At 43.9% G+C, this 21,090-nt stretch overlaps 1 protein-coding gene across 1 annotated transcript in view; it reads left to right on the plus strand.

Annotated features, from left to right (window-relative positions):
• LOC138581041 (sulfotransferase 1 family member D1-like) overlaps positions 1-2,885 on the plus strand; it is a 286,939-nt gene extending 284,054 nt beyond the window's left edge. The window contains exon 8 of the mRNA XM_069652069.1: positions 2,398-2,885. Within this exon, the coding sequence (XP_069508170.1) occupies positions 2,398-2,510 (113 nt within the window). The 3' untranslated portion in view covers positions 2,511-2,885. The remainder of the gene's footprint in view (positions 1-2,397) is intronic.
• The last annotated feature ends 18,205 nt before the right edge of the window (positions 2,886-21,090 follow it).

The following is a 21,090-nucleotide window of genomic DNA, read 5'->3' on the forward strand; positions in this document are numbered from 1 at the left end:
GAGATACTGGCCCTCATTCTGAGTATGGCGGTCCAGAAATAAGCATGCAGGTAGCAAAGTACCGGCACCCTCTCCGGATCGCCATTCTACAACGATGCCGGTAGGGTCCACGGATCCCACGGCCGGCCTGCCCTGCCAGGTTTTCAGGTCCCTATAGGCATGGTTGTCACAGTACTGGTGCTTCTGTGTCCTCATTTCCATGGGTTAGGAGCTGGGTTTTAAGGAAATGGGGATTTTCCGTTACTGCCGCCCTTGTGATATCCCAGCAACGGTACAGCTGTTACAGGTTTCCCGGAAAAACCGCTGCCTACCAGTGGGTTTTCCGGCTACCCCAAAGTGAGAGCCACTGGGGCTCATTACGGGTCTGGCGGTAACTCTGCTGGTGCTACTGGCGGGTTGCCGCCGGACCCATAACAATTTACTGGCGCATGACTTCCCAGTGCCACCAGGTCATTACGAGTCCGGCGGCCGGGAAATCAGGCACTGGTAAAATTGTTAATCGCCATTCCCATAGACTCCCATAGAACCCTATAAGAGTGGGGACACAGAAGCATCGGCACGTTTCTAACGGTGCCGGTGCTTCCGTGTCGGGTTTGCTTACTGTGACCAATGTGCCCAGCAGGGTCAGACCTGTGGGGCACAGCGGCTCTGGCATGCACATATTTAATCGGTCCAGAAACAAGGGTGCCGGTAAGCTTACCAGCACCCTTGTTTCCGCACCCGGCAAACTTGTCATGAGGCCCACTGTGTTGCACACCTGGCCGCGCCCATGCCCTTTGGGCCTTCCCCCTCCTTCCCACAGCCCTCTCCCTCCAAAGAGGTGACAGTTCCCCAGTAAATTGTTTCAATTTCCAGCACTGGATCACAGTAAATATGGAACAACATCTGACATTGACTTAGAAGTTGGAGAGTACTGCAAGATAGGGATTAGAACAGGGGTTCACTCCATGCATGGAGTTGTCGTGTCTTGGCCAGCACACGGTTAATCCTGAAGACGAGCTTGTCACGAGCACAAAGATCCAATGATCAGTGGGTGCACTCGCGCATTCGCAGTAGGTTTGTACTGCACTCAGCAATTCGCTGGCCCGAGAAGAATAAATAACTCGTGCACTGCGCTGCCTTCTGTGTTTTCTTTTCCGCACCTTTCCCCCCAGCACAGTATGAAGGCGCTATCAGTCCCCTCTTCCACAGGCAATCCTCCACGTTGCCTGGCTTCTCGATCAGCCCACCCTGTTTCCTGCCTCTCCCCGAAATGTATCCCTCTTCTCACAGAGCCCAGAGCTCTTTTACTTATACAGAGGGAGAGTGGGGGAAGGGAGGGAAGGGAGCCAACGGGTGCATACCCCCTTCTTTTCCCTAGGCAGTTCGTTCTTCTGTGAGGACAACATCAGGGGTCAAACGAGATCTCTGTAATAGTGTTGGGGGGAAAAAACATTTTTAAACTATTTATATTTTAGATTCTACAAAATCCGAGTACAAAGTCAACAATGTAATAAATTAAACAACCGCCCTGCAGCAATTGAATATGCTGTCAACTCACAGAGACCCCCATAAAATGATTTACTAAACATAGCAATAAATAGAACATTTTTTGATGAAAACTCTTAGTGACTTACAAGTCATACACATTGGAGAAAAGCTATTTCAAATTGAATATAGCCTCTTAATATTACTCGTTGTGAGTTTTGAAGTGATTTTAAGGATGATAACTGTGTGATGTCGGTAAGGATTTATGGATTATTTCTGGTATGAATTGAAGATGGATGGGCTTTAGAGGTGAATGATTTACTTTGTAATGGATTGTATTGGTCTTCAGTGAGTTGTAATGACATTTTGCCTTTTATTTGATAAGAATTGCGTTTTGCAATGATTTGTAATGAATTTAATATTGATATTTTATTTATATCGCGCTCGCACACAATCCTGCCTTCTTGTGATAGGAATGTGCAAGGTGTACTATTTACTTAAAAACACAACAACAACAAAAGATCCCTGTCACGTCACCAGGTGATACGGGACAGGGGGTGACACTATCCGGTCCCACGGCAATCAGGTTAGGTATTTCTGTTATTAACTTTATTAAATAACATTGTTTAACACATCTGAGGAGTAGAGCTACACCTTCAGTCTACAGTCAAGCCCCTGACACACTGATCTAATAGCCTTTGTATCAACGTTCCTCAATAAACCACTCTGTGATGCTGACCTGGCTGTAAGGTATCTCAGACTGTCATTGTTGCTGCTGTTATTTTTCGGTGAGAAACTAGAGGGTCACAAACTGCAACTGGATTCATTTTGCTTCTTTCATCTTTACACATCGTCAGATGAGAAGTAATGTTGTGGTTGAAGTAATATACATGTTTGATATGAACATCATAATTCTCTTTGTTTTCCCAGGAATTGCTGGGGATTGGAAGAACCAGTTCACCGTCGCCCAGAAGGAGAGCTTCGATGAGGACTACAAGATGAAGATGGCGACAAGCGAGCTGCGGTTTAGGGATGAACTGTGACGGCCGTCTATGTCTTCCCTTGGAAGCTTCCTATTTCTCTTATACCTAATGGATGCCTCAGTGGGTTGAGTGGATGTTGCAGAGATCTGTAAGCACTGTGCAGGTTGGAATCCAGGCTCGGATTTCTGGACTGCAAATCATATGCTGTAGGTTTCTGCTACTCCTGCTTGCCAAATCAGCAGACCCATGGTCACTGGTCTTCTCGGGCTGCTTCATCCTTTCTTCCATCCATCTACACAGATGAGCCTTGTTTCTAATTGTAGGTGCAGTGGGCCTGGGACACAAACACCTCTGGCTCTGCGTGGTGTGGTTTTTGGAGACAAAAATAGTAGTTATAATTCCTGTTGTATCAATTATCAGTAAAATCTGAAAGTTTGATTCAAAACTGCGCGTATTTAATTGGAAATCAAAATGGAAATTGTTGTATAAAAGCTGGCAAGTGATTCAAACTATGCCTGTTGTTTTTCTGAAGCTGTAGATCTATTTTAGCAACACATCTGTTATTTAACTAGTGTGTTGCTTATTCCACAGCAAAACTTGTCACAAAATTGTTCTGACTCTTAATTGAGATGCATTAGGTGGCAGAAGAACATAAAGGGCCCTTGCAGGCTCCTTCATGTCCCAACATGGAAGGACAGTGTGCAGCCTTGGCCCATTTAAAAAAAAATCTTTATCACTTTGAGTGCAATTGTCCATCATCACATCGCATCAGCACCTCACTAGGTGAAGGACTGTGAAGTGCAAGTCTGAAGATGCTGGTCATTCCGCGCCTCAAGTAGGGCACGGTTGCTTTCGGAAGAGGCCTGTTGTGAAGCAGCTTCCTTAATAACCAGCCAGCTCTGTAGTGTAGTTCATCAGTTTATTGCTTCAAGTTACATCGAAGGTTATTCAGGTCACATCAAGAGAGATACTTGTGGAAAGCCCACTGGCTCCCACCACCCAGGCTACATCTTCATCAACTGCCTAGGTCAGAACCTCCAACCATACAACACTCTACTCATGCACACAGGGTTCCACGCTAACATTCCATACAGACATCAACACTCACCAGACAAGCATACAGGGCCAGCCAACCACAGCCAGAGCCCAGCTTTCTAGCTGTTGTTGGCTCCAGCCCCATTGTTGTGCAAATTGTGGCTCCATATGGGAGAAACAGCTTTATCTCCGGTTCCGGCATGCAGACACATACATTGCCTGCATGCAGAGTGGTGGTCAATGCGGTTCTATGTGATTTTTCTGCATTTAAAAAGGCGAACACAAGTAAGACCCATTTTTTCCGGCCGGTTTGTGTGGCCTTTATAATGCTGAAATATGACAGTCTGTAGCAGCTTCACCCGCAGCAAGCTGATCCTGTCCCCACCTTCACCTGCTGGAGTTCCGGAAAATAGGGTGGTTTTACCGCCAACCCCCCTTTTTCATCACCCACTACTCCCTTCCAAACCAAACACATTCCCCTCCTCACCCGCACAGACGCACACACAAACAACACTGTAAATACACTTAGCTCGGGCACCTGCAACTCTCCTCTTAGGGCCCGGCCACGCCGGTCGGCCCTTGCGTGCACTTATTTGCGGCAGGGGCATGACAGTTGATTTAGAAAGACCACACGGAGCGGTCTCCGAATGGTCTTTCTAAATTGGTCTTTTCACTCCATACGGGTCAATGTGGTTGAGCTGAAGGATAATACAGTCCAAGATGCTGTGGAGTGCCATCTGTATGCCCATCACCCAAACACCCTACACTAAATTGAGCAAATGGGGAATGTGCTTTTATTAGTAAGACCTGGGATATTCTCATTTTCAGCTATTGGGCCTCATTCCGAGATTGGAGGTAGTCATGTCGCTATTTGCGCCATGACTGCCTCCAATAACGCTACCGGCACCAGTATGGTTCAATGGGGACTTACCGGTGTAGTCCAACCTTTGTGGGACCAGTAAGTCCCCATTGAAAAAGCCATTCCCCATTCCCATTTGAGCCCCCATAGGGCTCAGTGGGAATGGGGAAGGCGCTAATAACGGTACCTCAAATTGCGGTACCGTTATTAGTTCTGAAGTCCCTTAACGGGTCCCGTCCATAACGCCTAGTCAGACCGGGCGTTATAAGAGGGACCTGCTAAGGGACCTCGTAGTAGGGCGGTAAGGGATTACCGGCAACGGTCTCCTTACCGGTGCCCAGTATCCCTTACCGCCCTACTCGGAATGAGGCCCATTGTGTATTGGATAGTCAATAAACCCAGAAAAACATTGTATGCAGCTCACGTGATGCAGGGGGAACCAAACCAATTAATATCTTTTCATGTTTGTGGTATTCTGCAGCAGTAAGAAACCAGACAATTCTCGTTTTCAGAACTTTTGCAGCAATGTCTCAGGAGGATATCTCAGGGGCAACGTGCTCGCATTGGAAGCAAGACGACACGGAGCGATCCCCGGGGTCCACGCTTAGAAACCTCTGGGTAATAAGCACCTTATAAATATCCAATCATATCAATGAGAACCAGAAAGAAATCCTATCCAGGAGAACGCAAACAATTCCCAAGAATGCTCTCCACCCTGTTGAAAGGTGTTTATCTCTGTGCATCACTGTATTTGTGCATCCAATGCACTGTCTGTGCATCCAATCTATTTGAAGGATGTTATAAGTGTTTAACAACCCTCAAGAAGACTCAGATCAGCGGAAGATCTCTTACTAGTCCAACATCGTGTGAAACGATCCCACGGGCTTGGCAGGGCATTTCATATCCAAGGCATCAAGGCCTGGAATGCGTTACCGGCTACATTGCGTAAGACCGAGGATCTATTCTCCTTTAGGAAACAGTTGAAGACCTATCTCTTCCATTAGTACTTCTCTCTCCTTAGAGGTAGCCTGCATATTCGGTCTCTCGGCGCCTGGATGCCTTCGGGCTTTGGCGCGGTATAAGATAAAATAACATAACATAACATAACTGTGATTCTAAAATAGCAGGAGCAAAACTCTAGAACACCACAGTAGTACTACAAATGCAATGGCCATTCACCGTATATACTAGAGCTATCCATTTGACAGGCCCAAACACCACTAATCAACTGTGCTACTCAGTGTGTGACTCGAAGCAGATAAGCCTTCACAACTAATTGACTATGACTAGGTGTGTTGCCATAATCTTGCGGAATGAATTACTTGTTCACCTTAATATGTCATTGGTTTACCATGGGTCATCACAATTCTTCTCCTGCAGCCAGACACAATATCCCCAGCAGCCCTGAAGGCTGCATCAGACTACACACTGGCAAGGGAGGAGGGGGCATCTTAGGGATTCCATGGCTACTCTCACAAGTGTGGTTGGGCATATGAACCACTTACTAAACCAGGAAGTTAGCGGATCACCACTGCCACATGTGTAAGTTGCATTAAGTAGCCAAGCACCCACCATTAGGCAAAAACGTGATGTAATATAATCGGCATTGAAGATTCCTGCCTCAGTGAGGTGTGTGTGCCACAGGCACTCCTGCTCGCACTGGCACTAATGTTCAAAGGATGGGCTGAGTGGCGTAGGCAATTAGAGGAATGCACCTACTGTGGATGTAGAAGAAAATGTTCCTGCCAACTCTTGTTTTTGGTTGAGCACAGGACTTGTTGCATTTCCTTCCTGCTCCTGTTCTTCATGGAATTTGTTTTTCAAACACCACTTCAGTCCATCTTTGTACATTTTAACTGTGTCTTGGTCATAGTTTTCATCTGCCACAGGTGGTTGAAAAGGGACACTTTAATCTTGAAATGTGGTTTGAGAAAGGATGCCAGGAAGTATTCTATTATGATTATAATTAGTTATTCATAACGCGTTCGAGCGCGACGCAGGGATCGAACCTGTGTTGCTCGGCGCGCGTGTGGCCCCTGAGCTATCCTCCTGAGACATTCTGTTATCTTTCATTGAGATAGTATCTGAATCCCCACATAAAGTTAAGAACACATCCCTCTCTAGCTGCACTGCGACTAGATGTCCAGCCAAATCTTGGGCCCTTATGCTGTTTGACAGGTTTAGTTCTAGAAGGAACACAATTGATGCACTGTGCCAGCCAACATGCTTGGTGGCCTCATCAAAATGGCTGCAGCACACAACAGACATCGGACAGCAGCTGCAAGTGGTTGGTGTAAAGAAGGCCCCAGCTACTGCTTGGATGTAACTGTTGCAAAAAGAGTTAATGGCATTTTATTTGTCCCTTAGCTGGTCCAACATGTACAAAGTTGAATTCCACTGGGTGGCAATTACAGTCTCTGAGTTGTGCTGTGGCAACTTGTGGTGCAGTTCATATTTGCATTGTCCAGTTTTTGCTCCATTTGCCCAGCTGAAGTGTGAGCTGATCTCCTGGGTCATGGCAATCATTTCCTTCACAGGCTCACAGCTGATGTGAAAGGTGTCACCACAAGGCAAAGGAAATGTGCAAAGAAGGTGAAATGCATGGTCTGGCCAATTCCTAGGCCCACAAGGATATTAGGCCCATTGTAAGCAGCAACAAGGCCCAGAGGAGGTGCTGGGGTCATTTTCCACTGTTCTACCACCTCCTCCACCTTCTCCCAAATGTCAACTCTGAAGGGACCTCTCCCATCAAGTTCATGCACTATTGACGTTGGTTTGTCTGAGGACTGACGCCCCAGCGCTATGCATGCAAACCAGCACTCAGACACAGCCCTTTTGCACATGCGCGATCGTGCCCTGCTTTAGCCTCATTCTGGTTAAATAACTGTCATCCAGGGCACTCATGCGCACAAACAGCCTGCAGTGATACAGCTCTTTCTCAGTTCGGCACAGGTAAGAACTCAGTCTGCTCACTTTCTTGATTCACTGCCGTTTTTATCAGCGCTAATCCACCAAGCGTCTGGGCTCTCACACTCCTTGATCCCCGTTTCAATGTAATCCACTCTAACACATTGTGACCTAGTCACCTTCTCTCGGCCGCCATTAAAAATTTCACAGGGCATTTATAACAACAGTCCTCCCGAACTCCTGCACCAATCGCACAGTCACGGCTAAGTTCCTTGCACCTTGATGCATTTTTAACACTTTGTGACCCAGTCACGTCTCTTTGGCCGACTCTTGTAAACAATCGCATAAGCACGTTTATCTGTCTTATTTATGCATTCAAAACCCACGAAGGTCATTCATTTGGATGGACCTTACTCGAAAACTAATCACTAACCCACGCACGACAAGAGCTTACCTGTACCTCAACCTTTTATTTCAACCGCCAATTACCAAATTGTCATTTTTGACCCCCTTCCAAATAGATTTGGGCATCTGACTTCCGCAGACTGCCCCCCCAGCCGTAAAAATCAACAGCTGGGTAAACAAGACCACTGCCATGGCGTCAATTTACTTGCACATGGTAGGTCGACTCCTTGCAGCTCTACTTTCATTATCTGGCAAATCTTTGCATCACCGTATCTAAATTCCTTCTTCATTCTTAAACTATAGGATGACGCCCATCTTACTTAACTAAGTCCGACCACGACTTGATGTCCTGAAGACAGTTCGGTACAACTTTGCAGCGCTACTCCATTTCATCCAGCCACTGCCCTTTGTAACCTACCGAACCAGAAACACCAATTAATGTGTCGACAATGTTAATGTATTGTGAATGCAAACAATACATGGAATAGTTTGTCACTATTTATTTATTACTAACCCACTGATATGCAGACTATAAATGTACTTCAGTATGCATATATTATGTGCCACGGCACATAAAGAATTCTGTAAATATGTCTTCTTGTCAAAATAAATCTCCCTGTTTTTTGTACCTTACGGTGATCTGTTTTTCAAGCTAGTATTCTCCTAGCTCTCCTGCAAGGAGTATTGTGACCCCCTGTCACGCCTTTGGCCTGGGTCACCGTTGACTCTACTCCCCTTTATCTCTGTACCTCTCAACCCTTTAGAGTCAGGCCCCCAACAAAAAAGAGGGTTCCGCCCATTTTTTCTTCCTTTCCTTTCGGAATACAATGCAGGTAAAGAACCCCTTTCCTACCACTTCCCTTAGCTGCAGTTGCCTAGTTGAGTAACAAAACGGTAGTATTTTGGACCTAGATAATTTGGGGAAATGCACTCAGTTTATTGGACAACATGCCCTTCATACTGCACTGAACTGGGCAGACGGAATTGTGGAGGGTGAGAGAGGAAAAGTGGAATGAAGCAGGAGGGGCAGAAAATCATCATGCTATACTTACTTGGTCAATGTCGGAAAATAGGCTAATCCTTGGGAGTTTGTTTTGGAATATTCTACTGCATCGCTGGGAAGAGAATGCACTGTGTGTGGCAGAATTTCTGAAGTAGGCTGAACATGTGCAAGAAGCAGGGCATCTTCAGTTCCAAAGTTCTGTTAAATGATTGGGATTAGTGCCATGCACGAGTGCCTTTACATGGTTTCCAAGCGCTCACAGGAAGTGGAAGGAAGCTGGTTAGGGGAGGCGGGGCTGAGACAGGAAGTTATGCTTATCTGTTGGTGCGATTAGAAACCAGAGCAACTGGAGTCTGTGAGTGTGTGTTTCATGAACATTGTATTTGCACTGCAGAGCTGCTTTGTTTCCAGAAAGGAACCCTTAGGCCACAGGATGAGGTTGATTGGAGAGGTGTAGGGTACTGATTTTTGTCTATATATGCATAGTTAAGTGTGGGTGATGAGGTTGGTTAAAGCTGAAAATGAAACTTTAGTGGTTTGTGGTCAGTTCTGAGATTTGCAATGATCATACATTGTTGTTTACTGGGCGTGGGCCCAGAAAATCTGCAGGTCAGAAGCTCACTACCTATTTGTTATCTGAGTTTGATGCCCTGCACAGGTCCGGTGTGCTAGGCCTATGGATTTTGAATTAAGTACCTTCTAGTTTTCTCGCAAAGTTGTGGTACATGTTCTTTCCTTCGTGTTTGTGAGAATGTTGTTTTTGGCTAGTGGTTGGGTGAAAAAAGCTGATTGGATGCTGACTGACTAATTCCATTTGTACAGGCTCAGCGGTGGGCTGTGCTGGTAACACATGCTAGCATTCTAGTCAGTGGCTTTCAATGTCAGCGCAACATCATAGCTTGGCATATGTTCTTCACTTGGGTGCCTGTGTGAATTATGATTATTGAGCAAAGTGGAGAAAATGGGATCGAAACACAAACGACTTTGCTCCAAAAGGTACTCACTGGCAGGGAAATGGTGACATGGGCAGCTGGTATACTTCAAAACCCCTTAAAGCACAGTCGAGATTCCATTAAAACCTGCCAAAATACAAATCTATTTGCTCCAAAATCGGACTCCTAAACTGGGCACTCCATCTACTGGTGACATTCATAGTTCTTCCGCTGCTGTCAGACTTTGAGATCCTTCAAAGAGCTTGTATTTAAACCTGTGGAAAAACTTGTACCAACACGGACTACCAGCCTGGGCCCCTTGCCAGCATCAGGTGAAATGTGTTTCAGTTCATTCAAAGATTTCCAAATACTTTTTTGTATACAGGGTTTTCATCAAGACAAAGAGGAAGCATGCAGAAATCTGTGTATTTGTGGTGGGGGAAAGCAGACAGGGGGGCTAACATTTTCATCTAATGGTGCAATGTCCTATCTTTAAAAAGAATCTGGGCACATAATGAGCCCTAAATTAGATGCCTAGGCAAAGCACTCAGAAGCCTCCATTTTATTGCGATAATCTGAATCCTCTTGAGGAGCTCCTTCCACCTCTCATCTCTGAGCTTTGCATGTTAACACCAGCATTTTGAACCATCCCCTCAGTGACATTCAACATCAAATAAACTACTTTTTTTCCAAAACCATTCTCTATTCCCAACCATATTATTGTGGCTTTGCTCTTAACCATAGAAAGGAATGTCAATGGTGAAAAAATAACTTTACAATATACATAGCAAAATATAAATACATCAAATGTCATTACATTTCAATGATCACAAGCATAAAAGAAGCATAAATACAATATGTTCGTTATGCAACATAAAAATTAAAATCAAGAATTTAAAACATAGTAAGAAATCACAATTAGAAATTCTAAAGTCCAAATTCAAAGATTTTAAAAACCCCACCATGGACAACCCATCAGCTTGAGTCATTATGCAGCGTTTCCAAAACTCTTCATCATTTAAGCATTCAATTTTAGTAAGTTTCTTACTCAGAAACGCCATTTGCGTGAATAATGCAGTACAATAGAGTATGTCTCCTGCTCAGTTTTACAAAATCTACAAAGGGCATCTACTTGTGAAATGTGTCCTCTCCTTAGGAGAGTCTTTTTGATATGGAGAATATTAAACCTGAATTTTATCATGATTGTCCTAAGGTGACGATTTGGAAACAGATTTAAATAGTGTGGAAGGTACCCTCTTTTTTTGTGTTGTTCTCTCAAGTGTGCCATAGAGGGATAAGCGTGAAAAGCATCATTTCTACATATCCAGTCGTAGTCAAGCAATGCTTGGTTTACCGGGTCAGGGGTTTGGAGCAAGTCACCCAACTTCAGATTCATTCCAGTCAGTGTATTTTCACAATAATTTTTCAATTGTGTTAAGTAGCCGCAATTCCCTCCAGAGCATACACCCAGCTCTATACTACAACGTGTTTATCTGAGAACCCATAATGCCCCTAAATAGAGATATCATTCTCCCGGTAACTCTTATTCTCAGAGAAGAAAGGCCCAGCTCATACCTGATAACTGGGAGTGGGACTGACGTTAGGAGAGCTAAGACTCGACTCCAAATATTAGCTTCCACAAGATCCAAAGTTCGATGCATACCATCATTCCATAATTCAAGGCCGTAAATTAACTTGGGTACTATCTTTCCTTCATGAAACGAGTTTGCTGGCCTAAGTTTGCCTTTTGTATTAGGTATGCACTGAATTTTACTTTTGCAGGCTGAGCATTTACATAAACAACCAAATATACAACACTCCTTACACATTCAATCCTCACACCTGCTGATTTTAGTTTTTTTCCTTCCCCTCGACAACCTCAGGATCTTAGTCTTGCCAGGATAAACCAACAAATGATTGTCGGTAGCATAGCTCTTAAAAGCCCTCAGCAATCTCTGCAAAACAACCCGGGTCTTTTCAAAAAGGAGGAAATCATCAGCACAGGCTAACCATGAGACCTTCTCCCTGCCTACTCCTGGGGAAACAAGGACTGCAGGATCTAAGCTTTCATGAATATCTGATAAATACAGAATAAATAGGCATGGGGCTAGGACACACCCCTGCCTAAGTCCTGAGCTTGTTCCAATCCTTCGCCACAGATCCAAAGTGTGATTCAACCAGACTCTAATGCCAGTCTCATCATGAACAATTTCAACAAACCTCTCAGCAGCCCCCAATATTCAAACTTCCACCACAATCTATTGCGATTGACTCGATCGAAGGCTGCAGAGAGGTCAATTGAAGCCATATATGTGAAGCAAGCATCATCCCGCCAAGCTGCATCCTGCAAAGTTCTCAGAATGCACCCGTTGATGTTCATGGAATGCCCCTTTCGAAACACAGTCTGAAATTTGTTAAGACGCCCCACAGAAAGAGCCCAATATTCCAAAAGCTTGAACAATAAGGAAGCAAATACCTTGCTGTCCGTATCCAATAAAGAGATCAGTCTATAATTCTTGGATCACACTTCGTCACATTTTAAAAATAGCCACCACCAAAGCTGTAAACCATGTTTCGGGATGGTGCCAAGATGCACCACATGCTTAAACAGGATCTGGAGAACATTATCCCACATGGCCGGGTCTCCCTTAGGAGTATTGCTGGTAAGGCCATTAGGACCAAGAGCATCAGAGCACTTACTACTGTGAATCACCCTTACAATATCTTTAACTTCAAACAGCAAATCACATATCGGCCTCTCACTAAAAGAATCTCTCGAGAGGTCCACAAGATCTGCAAACAATTCCGTGGAGTACAGATTTTCAAAGTACTCCACCCAAACAGATTCAACAACAGGATTTCATTCTGAGATCACAGAAGGAATTTCCTGTCCATTTGCCAGAGCCCAAAATGAAGCAACATTCCTCATTACAACAATATTTAACTTTGCTTCTGCATCATTCTGTAGGAGTTTAGCCCCCAAAAATGGCAATAATTCCGATATTGATGTTTAATCAACCTTGCCTCCCTCTTACTAATAGGATTCCCACCACCAAGTGTAAGTATTTTTCACAATTGTTTCCTAATTTCTATTTTTTTCCAAGCAAGATCTTTGTCATAGCAATGCCTATGATGATTTCCAGGGATTTGTTTTATATAAGAGTTGGTAGTGGAAACCCTGGCAAAAATCTCAGCCAAAAGAGCAATCAAAGTGAGATACATTAAATACATCTAATTTCCACCCAAAGGTGGATCGACTTATCACCTGAAGCATCAAATTTAATTTAGATATGATTGGGTCTGTCCAACGAATTTCATTTCCTGCAGAGTTAATTCTTCTATCTGATGGGCAACCATTCAGCGTGTCACAAAATGTTACCCCAAAAATAGCTGCTAGGACTGAGTAGTCACTCCATGAGTTTTTTGCTGTATCATGTTGTACAACTCAGGAACAGAACATGATCTACAAACACATAGTCCAAGGTAAATGTAGAATTTCCCCCGAACCATGTTGGTTAACTAGGGATATCCCCTTTCACCTGTGCATTTAGAACCTGCTAACCTATTGATGAGAGTGCCACAAACCACCTTTTGCCATTTGTTTATTTTTAATTTAGGGACTTCTCATCCATACTACAGTCCCAAAGTTCACCTTCAACCTCGTAATCATGGCAACTAGAGTTTAGGTCTCCTGCTAAGACTATGTACCCCTTGTGCCCACTTTGCCAAACCAGAATGGTGCAAACTAAATACCTCCAGATTGCAAACTTCCTTGTACCAATAAACGTTGATCAAAAGCAACTTCAATACCCCACCAAGACCTGATAGTGTACGCGCTAGGATACCATACGGGTGATCAGGCACCATTTCACTATAGATTTGCTGCCCAAAGCATAAGGCAGTAATAAATCCACCTGCTGGACAACCACCACTAGTAGGCTTTGCTGCTTGAAAACAGAAATTGGGACCCATCCAATACTGGTTTTCCCAGGAGCCACGTCGCCTGCAGGAAAATACAGTTAGACTGCCTCAATAAGGCTATAACTTCCAGATTGCTAAAAAGATGGCAGCTCCCTCTCAAGTTCAATAAAGTAACGATCAAATTGTCCTTTGTCCTCATAAAACTGTGAACCTGAACTCAACTCTGCACTCCCTAGACCCACCATATAATGTGATGTATTCAAATCAGTCAGGCCCTGTCGAGGTGCACAGTAGATGTTTGGATCAGGGATTCCTCGCCTTCCACAATGCAGAGGTAACTCCCGCCCAATCCACTTTCCTTTTATGACTGTTTGAACTTTGAACCTCCGTTCCAGTGGTACAGATTCTTATTCTTAGAGGGCCCACACCGTCGTTAGCTGTCCTCTCAATATCACATTCCTCACAGGGCTCAACTGAGAAACCCAATTTCTCCAACTTCTAACAAAACCATTTCCCTTAGCAGCAGTGAGGAGAAATGAAGGGTACATTTATTTGTATGCTTTGATCCGGAAATGCCACCCCATTCAATTCCGCCAAAGCCAATGCTGTTAAAAATGGGATCTCAGACTATTGTAAGGACGGTTTATAGTCATAATGTAGAAACCAATAATGTCGAAAGTCATTTTTTTAGAGAAAAAAAATGTCCCAAAAAAAATGTCGAATTTTTTTTTAATGCATTTTTTTTCGAAATGGGGGGGTCCCCCCAAACCCCCCTTTTTTGTTTTTTTTTTGTTTTACCCATTTTTTTTATCCCGAACCCCCAAATAAATATATAATTAAAAAAAACGGAATTCAACATTTTTTTTTCGACATTTTTTTTTAAAAACAAAATTGTCATTCGACATTATTTTTTCGAAAAAATGACCCACCACCTGTGAGGACACTGCTACGATTTAGACAGACCTGGGCGTACTCTCCATGCGTACTTGTGAGAGTCAACGTATTATTTGTCACAGATCGTACATCAATATCATTCCTCTCTGAGGAATTTCTATGTTTATCCACAACCAAAGCAGTTTCATTTATATCTTTACTCCTTGCAAACTGCAGCGCACTAAAAGGTTGGCTAACCACCTTCTTAATAGGTTTACTTTCCACATAATGTTCTTCCTTGTTCATAGCTTTCACAGGTTCCTTATGTAGCTATTTCTCATTTTCAAACCTCTAATAGCAATCACCTTTAACCACATAATGTGCAGTCCCTAGATGAACTTTTTCGGAACACCCCTCCTGACAGGCAACACAAGTTTATTTAGCAATTTGCGCATATTATTTCCCTTGTGCTGGGAGTCTTCCTCATTCAACTTCCGTATATTCAAGCCTAGTCATGGACGGGCATCCTTAACAACCGCACTTACACTCTGTTCAGAAGTCGGCTCTGGGTAAAATCGAGCCCCACCAATACATTCAAGCTGATCTTTTAGGTGAGTTTCGATCCCAGCTGTATTACGAGAGCTTTCCCAAGCGGTCTATGTAGCTAGGATTCCAGGCCTCGGGGTGTCACAGCCGCAATGTTGGGACACCCATTTAAACGTGATGTGTGCCTTACTGTCTGAGCAAAAAATGTGTCCATCTGTGAGGCCTTAGTACAGGTCTGTTTGATTGCACTCGCCCCAAACATCCCTGCCTTGTCCGCAGATGCAGAACCCTTTCCATTGTCAAAATTCGCCCCTGGTTTCGTACTCTCCAGTACCAAGGCGCCATTAATCGGAGCAACAGTATCACTGCAACCCTAGCACATTCGTACTCACAGTGTCCATCCTCCCATTCAAAGTAGTTCCACCAGAAGGGACCTCTTTAAAAGTAAGATTCCTGATAAATGTTCGGGCGGACACATTTTTTGTTTTGTCCAATTTTAGATTCCTAGATTTTTCTTTAGATTTTCATATTGCTTACTCGAAACAGTGTTACAGTCACAATTTTTTTGCGTTGTTAGCTTTTACCAATTTCTTATGTTTCATAGCTTCTGTTAAGGTTTTCTTAGGCGGTGACATTACCCCAGTGCCTACAAGCATAACTGAGGTCTCCAGATTGGGTGACAATTATAGCAAACTCACAGCTACTGCATTATTAATCTTTGGGCTCTGTGACACATGAGCTGCAAATTCTGCACCCATCTTACCTCTCACAGTATTACCTTCTGAGGAACTATCAATACAAACTACAGGGTCATTAATTACAGCCCTTGCATCTGCAGTAAAGGTGGACTTCATTTGGGAAGCAGCTGGACCAATCGGTGGAACATGGGTACACATAGCCTCCAAACTTTCGATAGTAGTGTGAATTGAGCTCAACATCAGAGAATGTACCTTTACCTCCTCCCAAATGTTAGCGTAGAGAGCTACAAATTAAATTAAAACCTTAATTAAAATTAAAATTAAAATATTCAATGCATACACCATCGGGGAGATTAACCTAATACGTTCATCAACTTCTCGAAAGTGTGTGGTGCATGCCCCCGTCCCTCAGCACAGGACTCAAAACTACTGTTGTTTAGAGTCTAAGGATCCTTTCTAGATGCATCCATCAAGTTAAGTAATTCAGTATGAGAGTCCAAACAGGAATGGTCACACATTTGCTGAACTTCATTTACAGAGTCTGACGGATTAAAGTGAACAACAGAATCAACGTGTTCAATCAGGATCAGATCAGTCATTCCGTTCATATTTGTATGAACCAATGACGCCAAAGCTTTACTGGGGATCCCAATTTCAGGGCTAGAACGAAGCTCACTTGACTGGAATACTTTGCGTTAATGGTTCTTGCCTCTGCGGAAGGTGCTCTTGGCTCTGTTGGTCTGTCTTCCACTTCATTTTTAAAAGCTCCTCCATTTCTACAAAGTGGGTCTCTCCTCCGGTTCAAATTTAACACCACTGAAGTATTGGAAATTAGAGGAGCCAAATTGGGAATAGCGCATAAGAATAGGTTATGTCGAGTATGTGGTGACTTGGTTCTTGGGTAGGCTAAACACATTATGTGCCAATGTCATAGCTTAAACTCACTAAGAAATAAACACATGAAAGCACACACCAAAAGAATTAACTGTGATGAAGGAATGACCATGTGGACCAATCTGTTTAAGGGCAATGACATCAACCTAATAGATCATATGAAATGTGTACGGCTGTGCTGAAGAAGGAGTGTTTTAAATTAATGTATATAGATCTTACAGCTATTTTTAGCATCTTAATTTTTTTCTTTCTTATTTTATGCACTGATGATGAGTGATTTTACTAACAATTGTACTTTTTAGTTTCTATCATTTCCTTTTTGTATATGTATTTGTAATATGCAAAACCATTAAGTGTTTATATGTGTATTAAATAAATAATAATATTTTGTGCCTTGTTATCAGATAAAGTCAAAATAAACCAATAGATTCACACATGCAAGAAAATCATAATATGCGTTTTCACATTCACAGTTTACTTTGGATTTTAAGAAACTATTTAGCATTCATGGGTATTGCATGGATTGTTGTTAACCCCTTGTATAAACTGGGGATATAGTTGGGGCATGCCTTGACATGCAACTCAGTTAGTTATGGGAACAGGCCCACTTTAGGAACCAGTCCCACTTTAGGAACCAGTCCCACTTATAGTTTAACCCTTTTCATTATTAGTCAAGCGCCGGGTTAGTCTGAGGTCAGTGATAATGGGATTTCTTGCATAATATAATTATCCCCCCAATCAATTTAAGATTTAGGGTCTTCCAAATGTGTCAGGTACTGTGAAAAACCAGGAAATCCCCTTTGGTCTTATAGACCTGCCCAAATCAAGATTCCCCTGCAAGAAATTCCAAAACAATTCTTGGGCAATCCTTGTTCATACTTACATCACTCAGAATGAGACGCTATTTGACCCAGCTCCACTGACTTCACTGCTGCCCGTCACCCGTCTGAGCATTAGCTCCCGGCAGCCCCCACCATCTAGCAAGGCCGAACACAACGACCTCCCGTCAGCCCGCAGCCTTCACAACACCCAGCCAGGCGGCTTGGCAAAATGCTTCGATGTTCACAGGGATGGAAAACAGACCTAAACTCGGCTCTCTCTTGCTTCATGAGATTAGCAATGGCAAAAAGGCCCTCTCATGTACACTTTAATAGGCCAAAACGCAAGAAAATACAGAAATGTGTCTCTCACGGACACAGCAAGCTGCAAAAAGCCCCGCCTGTTAGCTTGCAATTTCTTATATAGTGTTCTTCAAAATTCAGCCTAGAATCTATAGATCATATGGAAACTACACCGTCTCCTCCACCTCTCTCACCATGTTACCTCCTTCTGTCCCAACCCCTGGTGCCACCAAGCACGTGACAAAACCATGGCAAAATATCCAGTGTCTTCTAGCATTTCAGCCCTTCTTGTCTTTGGACAGCATTCAGAACACACCACCCAAATGTAACTTATTCTTGCTTCCTTCTTTCCTGCTCAGAACAAAGGAGCATTAGCTCATACTCAAGGTCTTTTAACAAATACCCCCATCACGGGCCCTGAATCTCACGTGCAAGCATAGCTTCGCTTTAATTTCTGAAAACTGGCAGCTCACAGCCAGTGTGTTTACGCACCTGCCGTGGTACTATTGCACTCAGGACCTATGGCTGGGAAATCTGGCCCGCACAATGGCTACCATTTTATTTGTTTGTACTCCCTTCTAATTGCTACTGCTCCATTTATTCCCCCACACATGACATGTGCTTGTTATACATGAGTAACTAGTATTGGTAGTACTGTTAATAAAATCCACAACACACCACATATGGCATGATATGATAGGTTATTTATAACGCGCTTAATACCCAGAGGTTTCTAAGCACGGACCTGGGATCGAACCTGTGTTGCTCAGGGTCGTCTTGCTTCCAAGGCGAGCACGTTGCCCCTGAGCTATCCTCCCCAGGCATGTGCAGCAATAGTAGTTTCATTTGTAGCGGGTGCCCAATGGAATTAGCTAGCGCATGGTTGAAATTCGTACACTGCATTATTCCAACAGGTCTTAAGGTTTATCATCACGTCACCAGCACTCAGAGTTCCCATTTATGGACCATGGCACATGGTTATGCATTGTGTCTGTCTTTTATTAAGTAACAACACATATTAGCTCCTGTGGTGGAAAGTTAGTCTCCTGGTAGCCATTCAGGATCCAGGCCTTTAGGGCAGCATATGCCTGCGTGCCAATGGACCGTGACCGCACTTAGGGTTCCACTTGCCATGCTGGATGCCTGTAGTGTCTGTGCTCGTCTGTTAGCTGACTTTAGTTTCTGTGCTCTTATGCTAGCATTGCTTTCCTGCAACTGTTTGAAGTTTCCCATGGCAATGACTTCATGGAATGTGGTGGGGGTGTTTCTTATCTCTATCCACTTGTCAGGGAGAGTGATGCTGTACCCCGGAAGAATATGTAACAGTGGCTTCCTGATGTTTTTTTTTTATCCACTCTTGGTGAAACGATAGGACTATATACCACAGCCTGGTACAGTTGTTAGTGATACGTATTTCTGTGCTGCAGCACCTAATGTTTGTTCATACCTCTTTTTTGTCAGGGGAATCGACCATTTTCGCCACTAATCTCAACATTATTTTGTCCCTAATGTATTTTCTATACACATGATACATGGCCTCTGGAGGTGCTGTTTATCATTTCACAGCCAGGTGGCTCCTTGCCTTTCAATGGGAGAAGAAGCACCCACACCTTAATCTGCGTGCCGTGGACGCACTCATGCGGAAAGTGGCAGGAGAGTGTGACGCAGGGGTGTTGCTAGGCCTCGAAAAGATCCGGGGCTATGCTATTTTTGGGACTGGGGGCAAGCTATTCTTTTTGGTTGTAACCCCTGAGCTTCTATCTGGGGCTGCTACAAAAAGACCGGGGGCTATAGCCCCCTCACCACCCACCCCCCCCAGCAACGCCTCTGGTGTGACGTCGTAGGATTCCTTTCAAGCACATAATCGTCAAGCACATATGCCCGTCACTCTCTGTGATAACATGACTGCAGAGTTAACAGCTTACCTGATGCACCCTTGATAGTTTGAGTGTCATGACCTTGGTGAATGCCTCATCAACTGTGACACCCCTCAATCAACTGGATCCAAGAATTCAATTTGCCCTGCTGTTGTTACTTGTCATGCAAAAAGGAAATAGTACATTTTTACTCTAGTGTTATTTGTTTATTATTTTTAGTTTATATATTTCCCATACTTTTACTTGTTTGTGGATTACTGTTTGTATTTATTCTCTGATGTTACATTACTGTGCTATAATTTCGTGTTTAATGAGATATGGAAACTTGTAGATGCAGATCTATTTCTTCAAATGGTATGCAATACTCACGAGGACAAATACTGCATGTAGTGTATTCATGCCAAGCCAGGGGCAGAAGAGTCTGAAGTTGCTACTGTAACTGTGTTTAGTAAGATGATTCAAACTTCAACCCCCATCCTCCCTCCCCATTGAATTTCCTGTGTAGAGCTCATGGGACTTGCAGTCTAAAACCTTTGGTGATTGCAGTGACATTTGGGGGCAACGTTTATGGGAGTTGCAGTTTCTTCCCTTGCAGTATATTGGATCTAGAGCACATTCAAAATATGTGTCTCATATATCTGCGTTGTTGGACGAGGCAGTCCCATTTTCAGATACAGCCTCAGTGGCCCACAGCGAGACATTCAGCACCATTCTTCTGCACCGTTACTTAATTACAGCATGTATGGCGTGGTAATGATCTCTTCTAGCCCCTTGTTGTCCCTGGCCATCCCCTGCTCTTAGGGAGTTGCTAGGTCTTGGAAAGGCCCGGGGCTAAGCGGATGTCGGAACTGTTGGGACTGGGGGCTAGCTAGTCTTTTGGCTGTAGCTCCTGAGATTCTATCCGGGGCTACAGCCAAAAGATCAGGGGCTATAGGCCCCCTAGCCCCCCCCTAGCAACGCCCCAGGCAAAGTGAGAGCTTTCACACTACATTTAATCTCCCTCATCAACCTTAGTAATCGCCCTTTAATGGGTGCGGAGTGGATGTTTGGAGACTCAGGCACCATAGACTTTACCCCTCTCCTCTGGCACCAGCTGCTATTATGCACAAGAGACCAACACCATCCCTTTGTTACCATTGCACCCCCATCCCCCAAAAACACTGCAGTTGCAGCAGGTTCCAATGGTTGCCACTTGTTTCCAATCATCCCCTAATGGGCATTTGCTGTGTGCGCTGAGCCAAAGTCTGTGGCCATGATAGCTGGGGGGGGAGGGTTACAATTGGAGGTGGGGAGGAGGCCTAAAACACTATGCAACTTTGGTCAGAAAAACAGTCAGCATGCAAGGCTCCTCAATTAAAAACAGCAGCAGGTTTTCTTAGTGAGTGCCTCGACTATATTTAGAGATGAAATAGTGATATGGGCCCCCATTTTCAGTAGGGTCTTTAATGTTGTTATTCGTTCTGGGGTAGTCCCAGAGACTTGGAGGGATGCAACAATAGTCCATATTTATAAGAAAGGAGGGAGAGATGGTCCCGAAAATGACCGTCCGATATCACTATTAGATAGTGC

Source organism: Ambystoma mexicanum, chromosome 3p (genome assembly GCF_040938575.1).
Source record: "Ambystoma mexicanum isolate Mex_15411 chromosome 3p, UKY_AmexF1_1, whole genome shotgun sequence".
NCBI lineage: Eukaryota > Metazoa > Chordata > Amphibia > Caudata > Ambystomatidae > Ambystoma > Ambystoma mexicanum.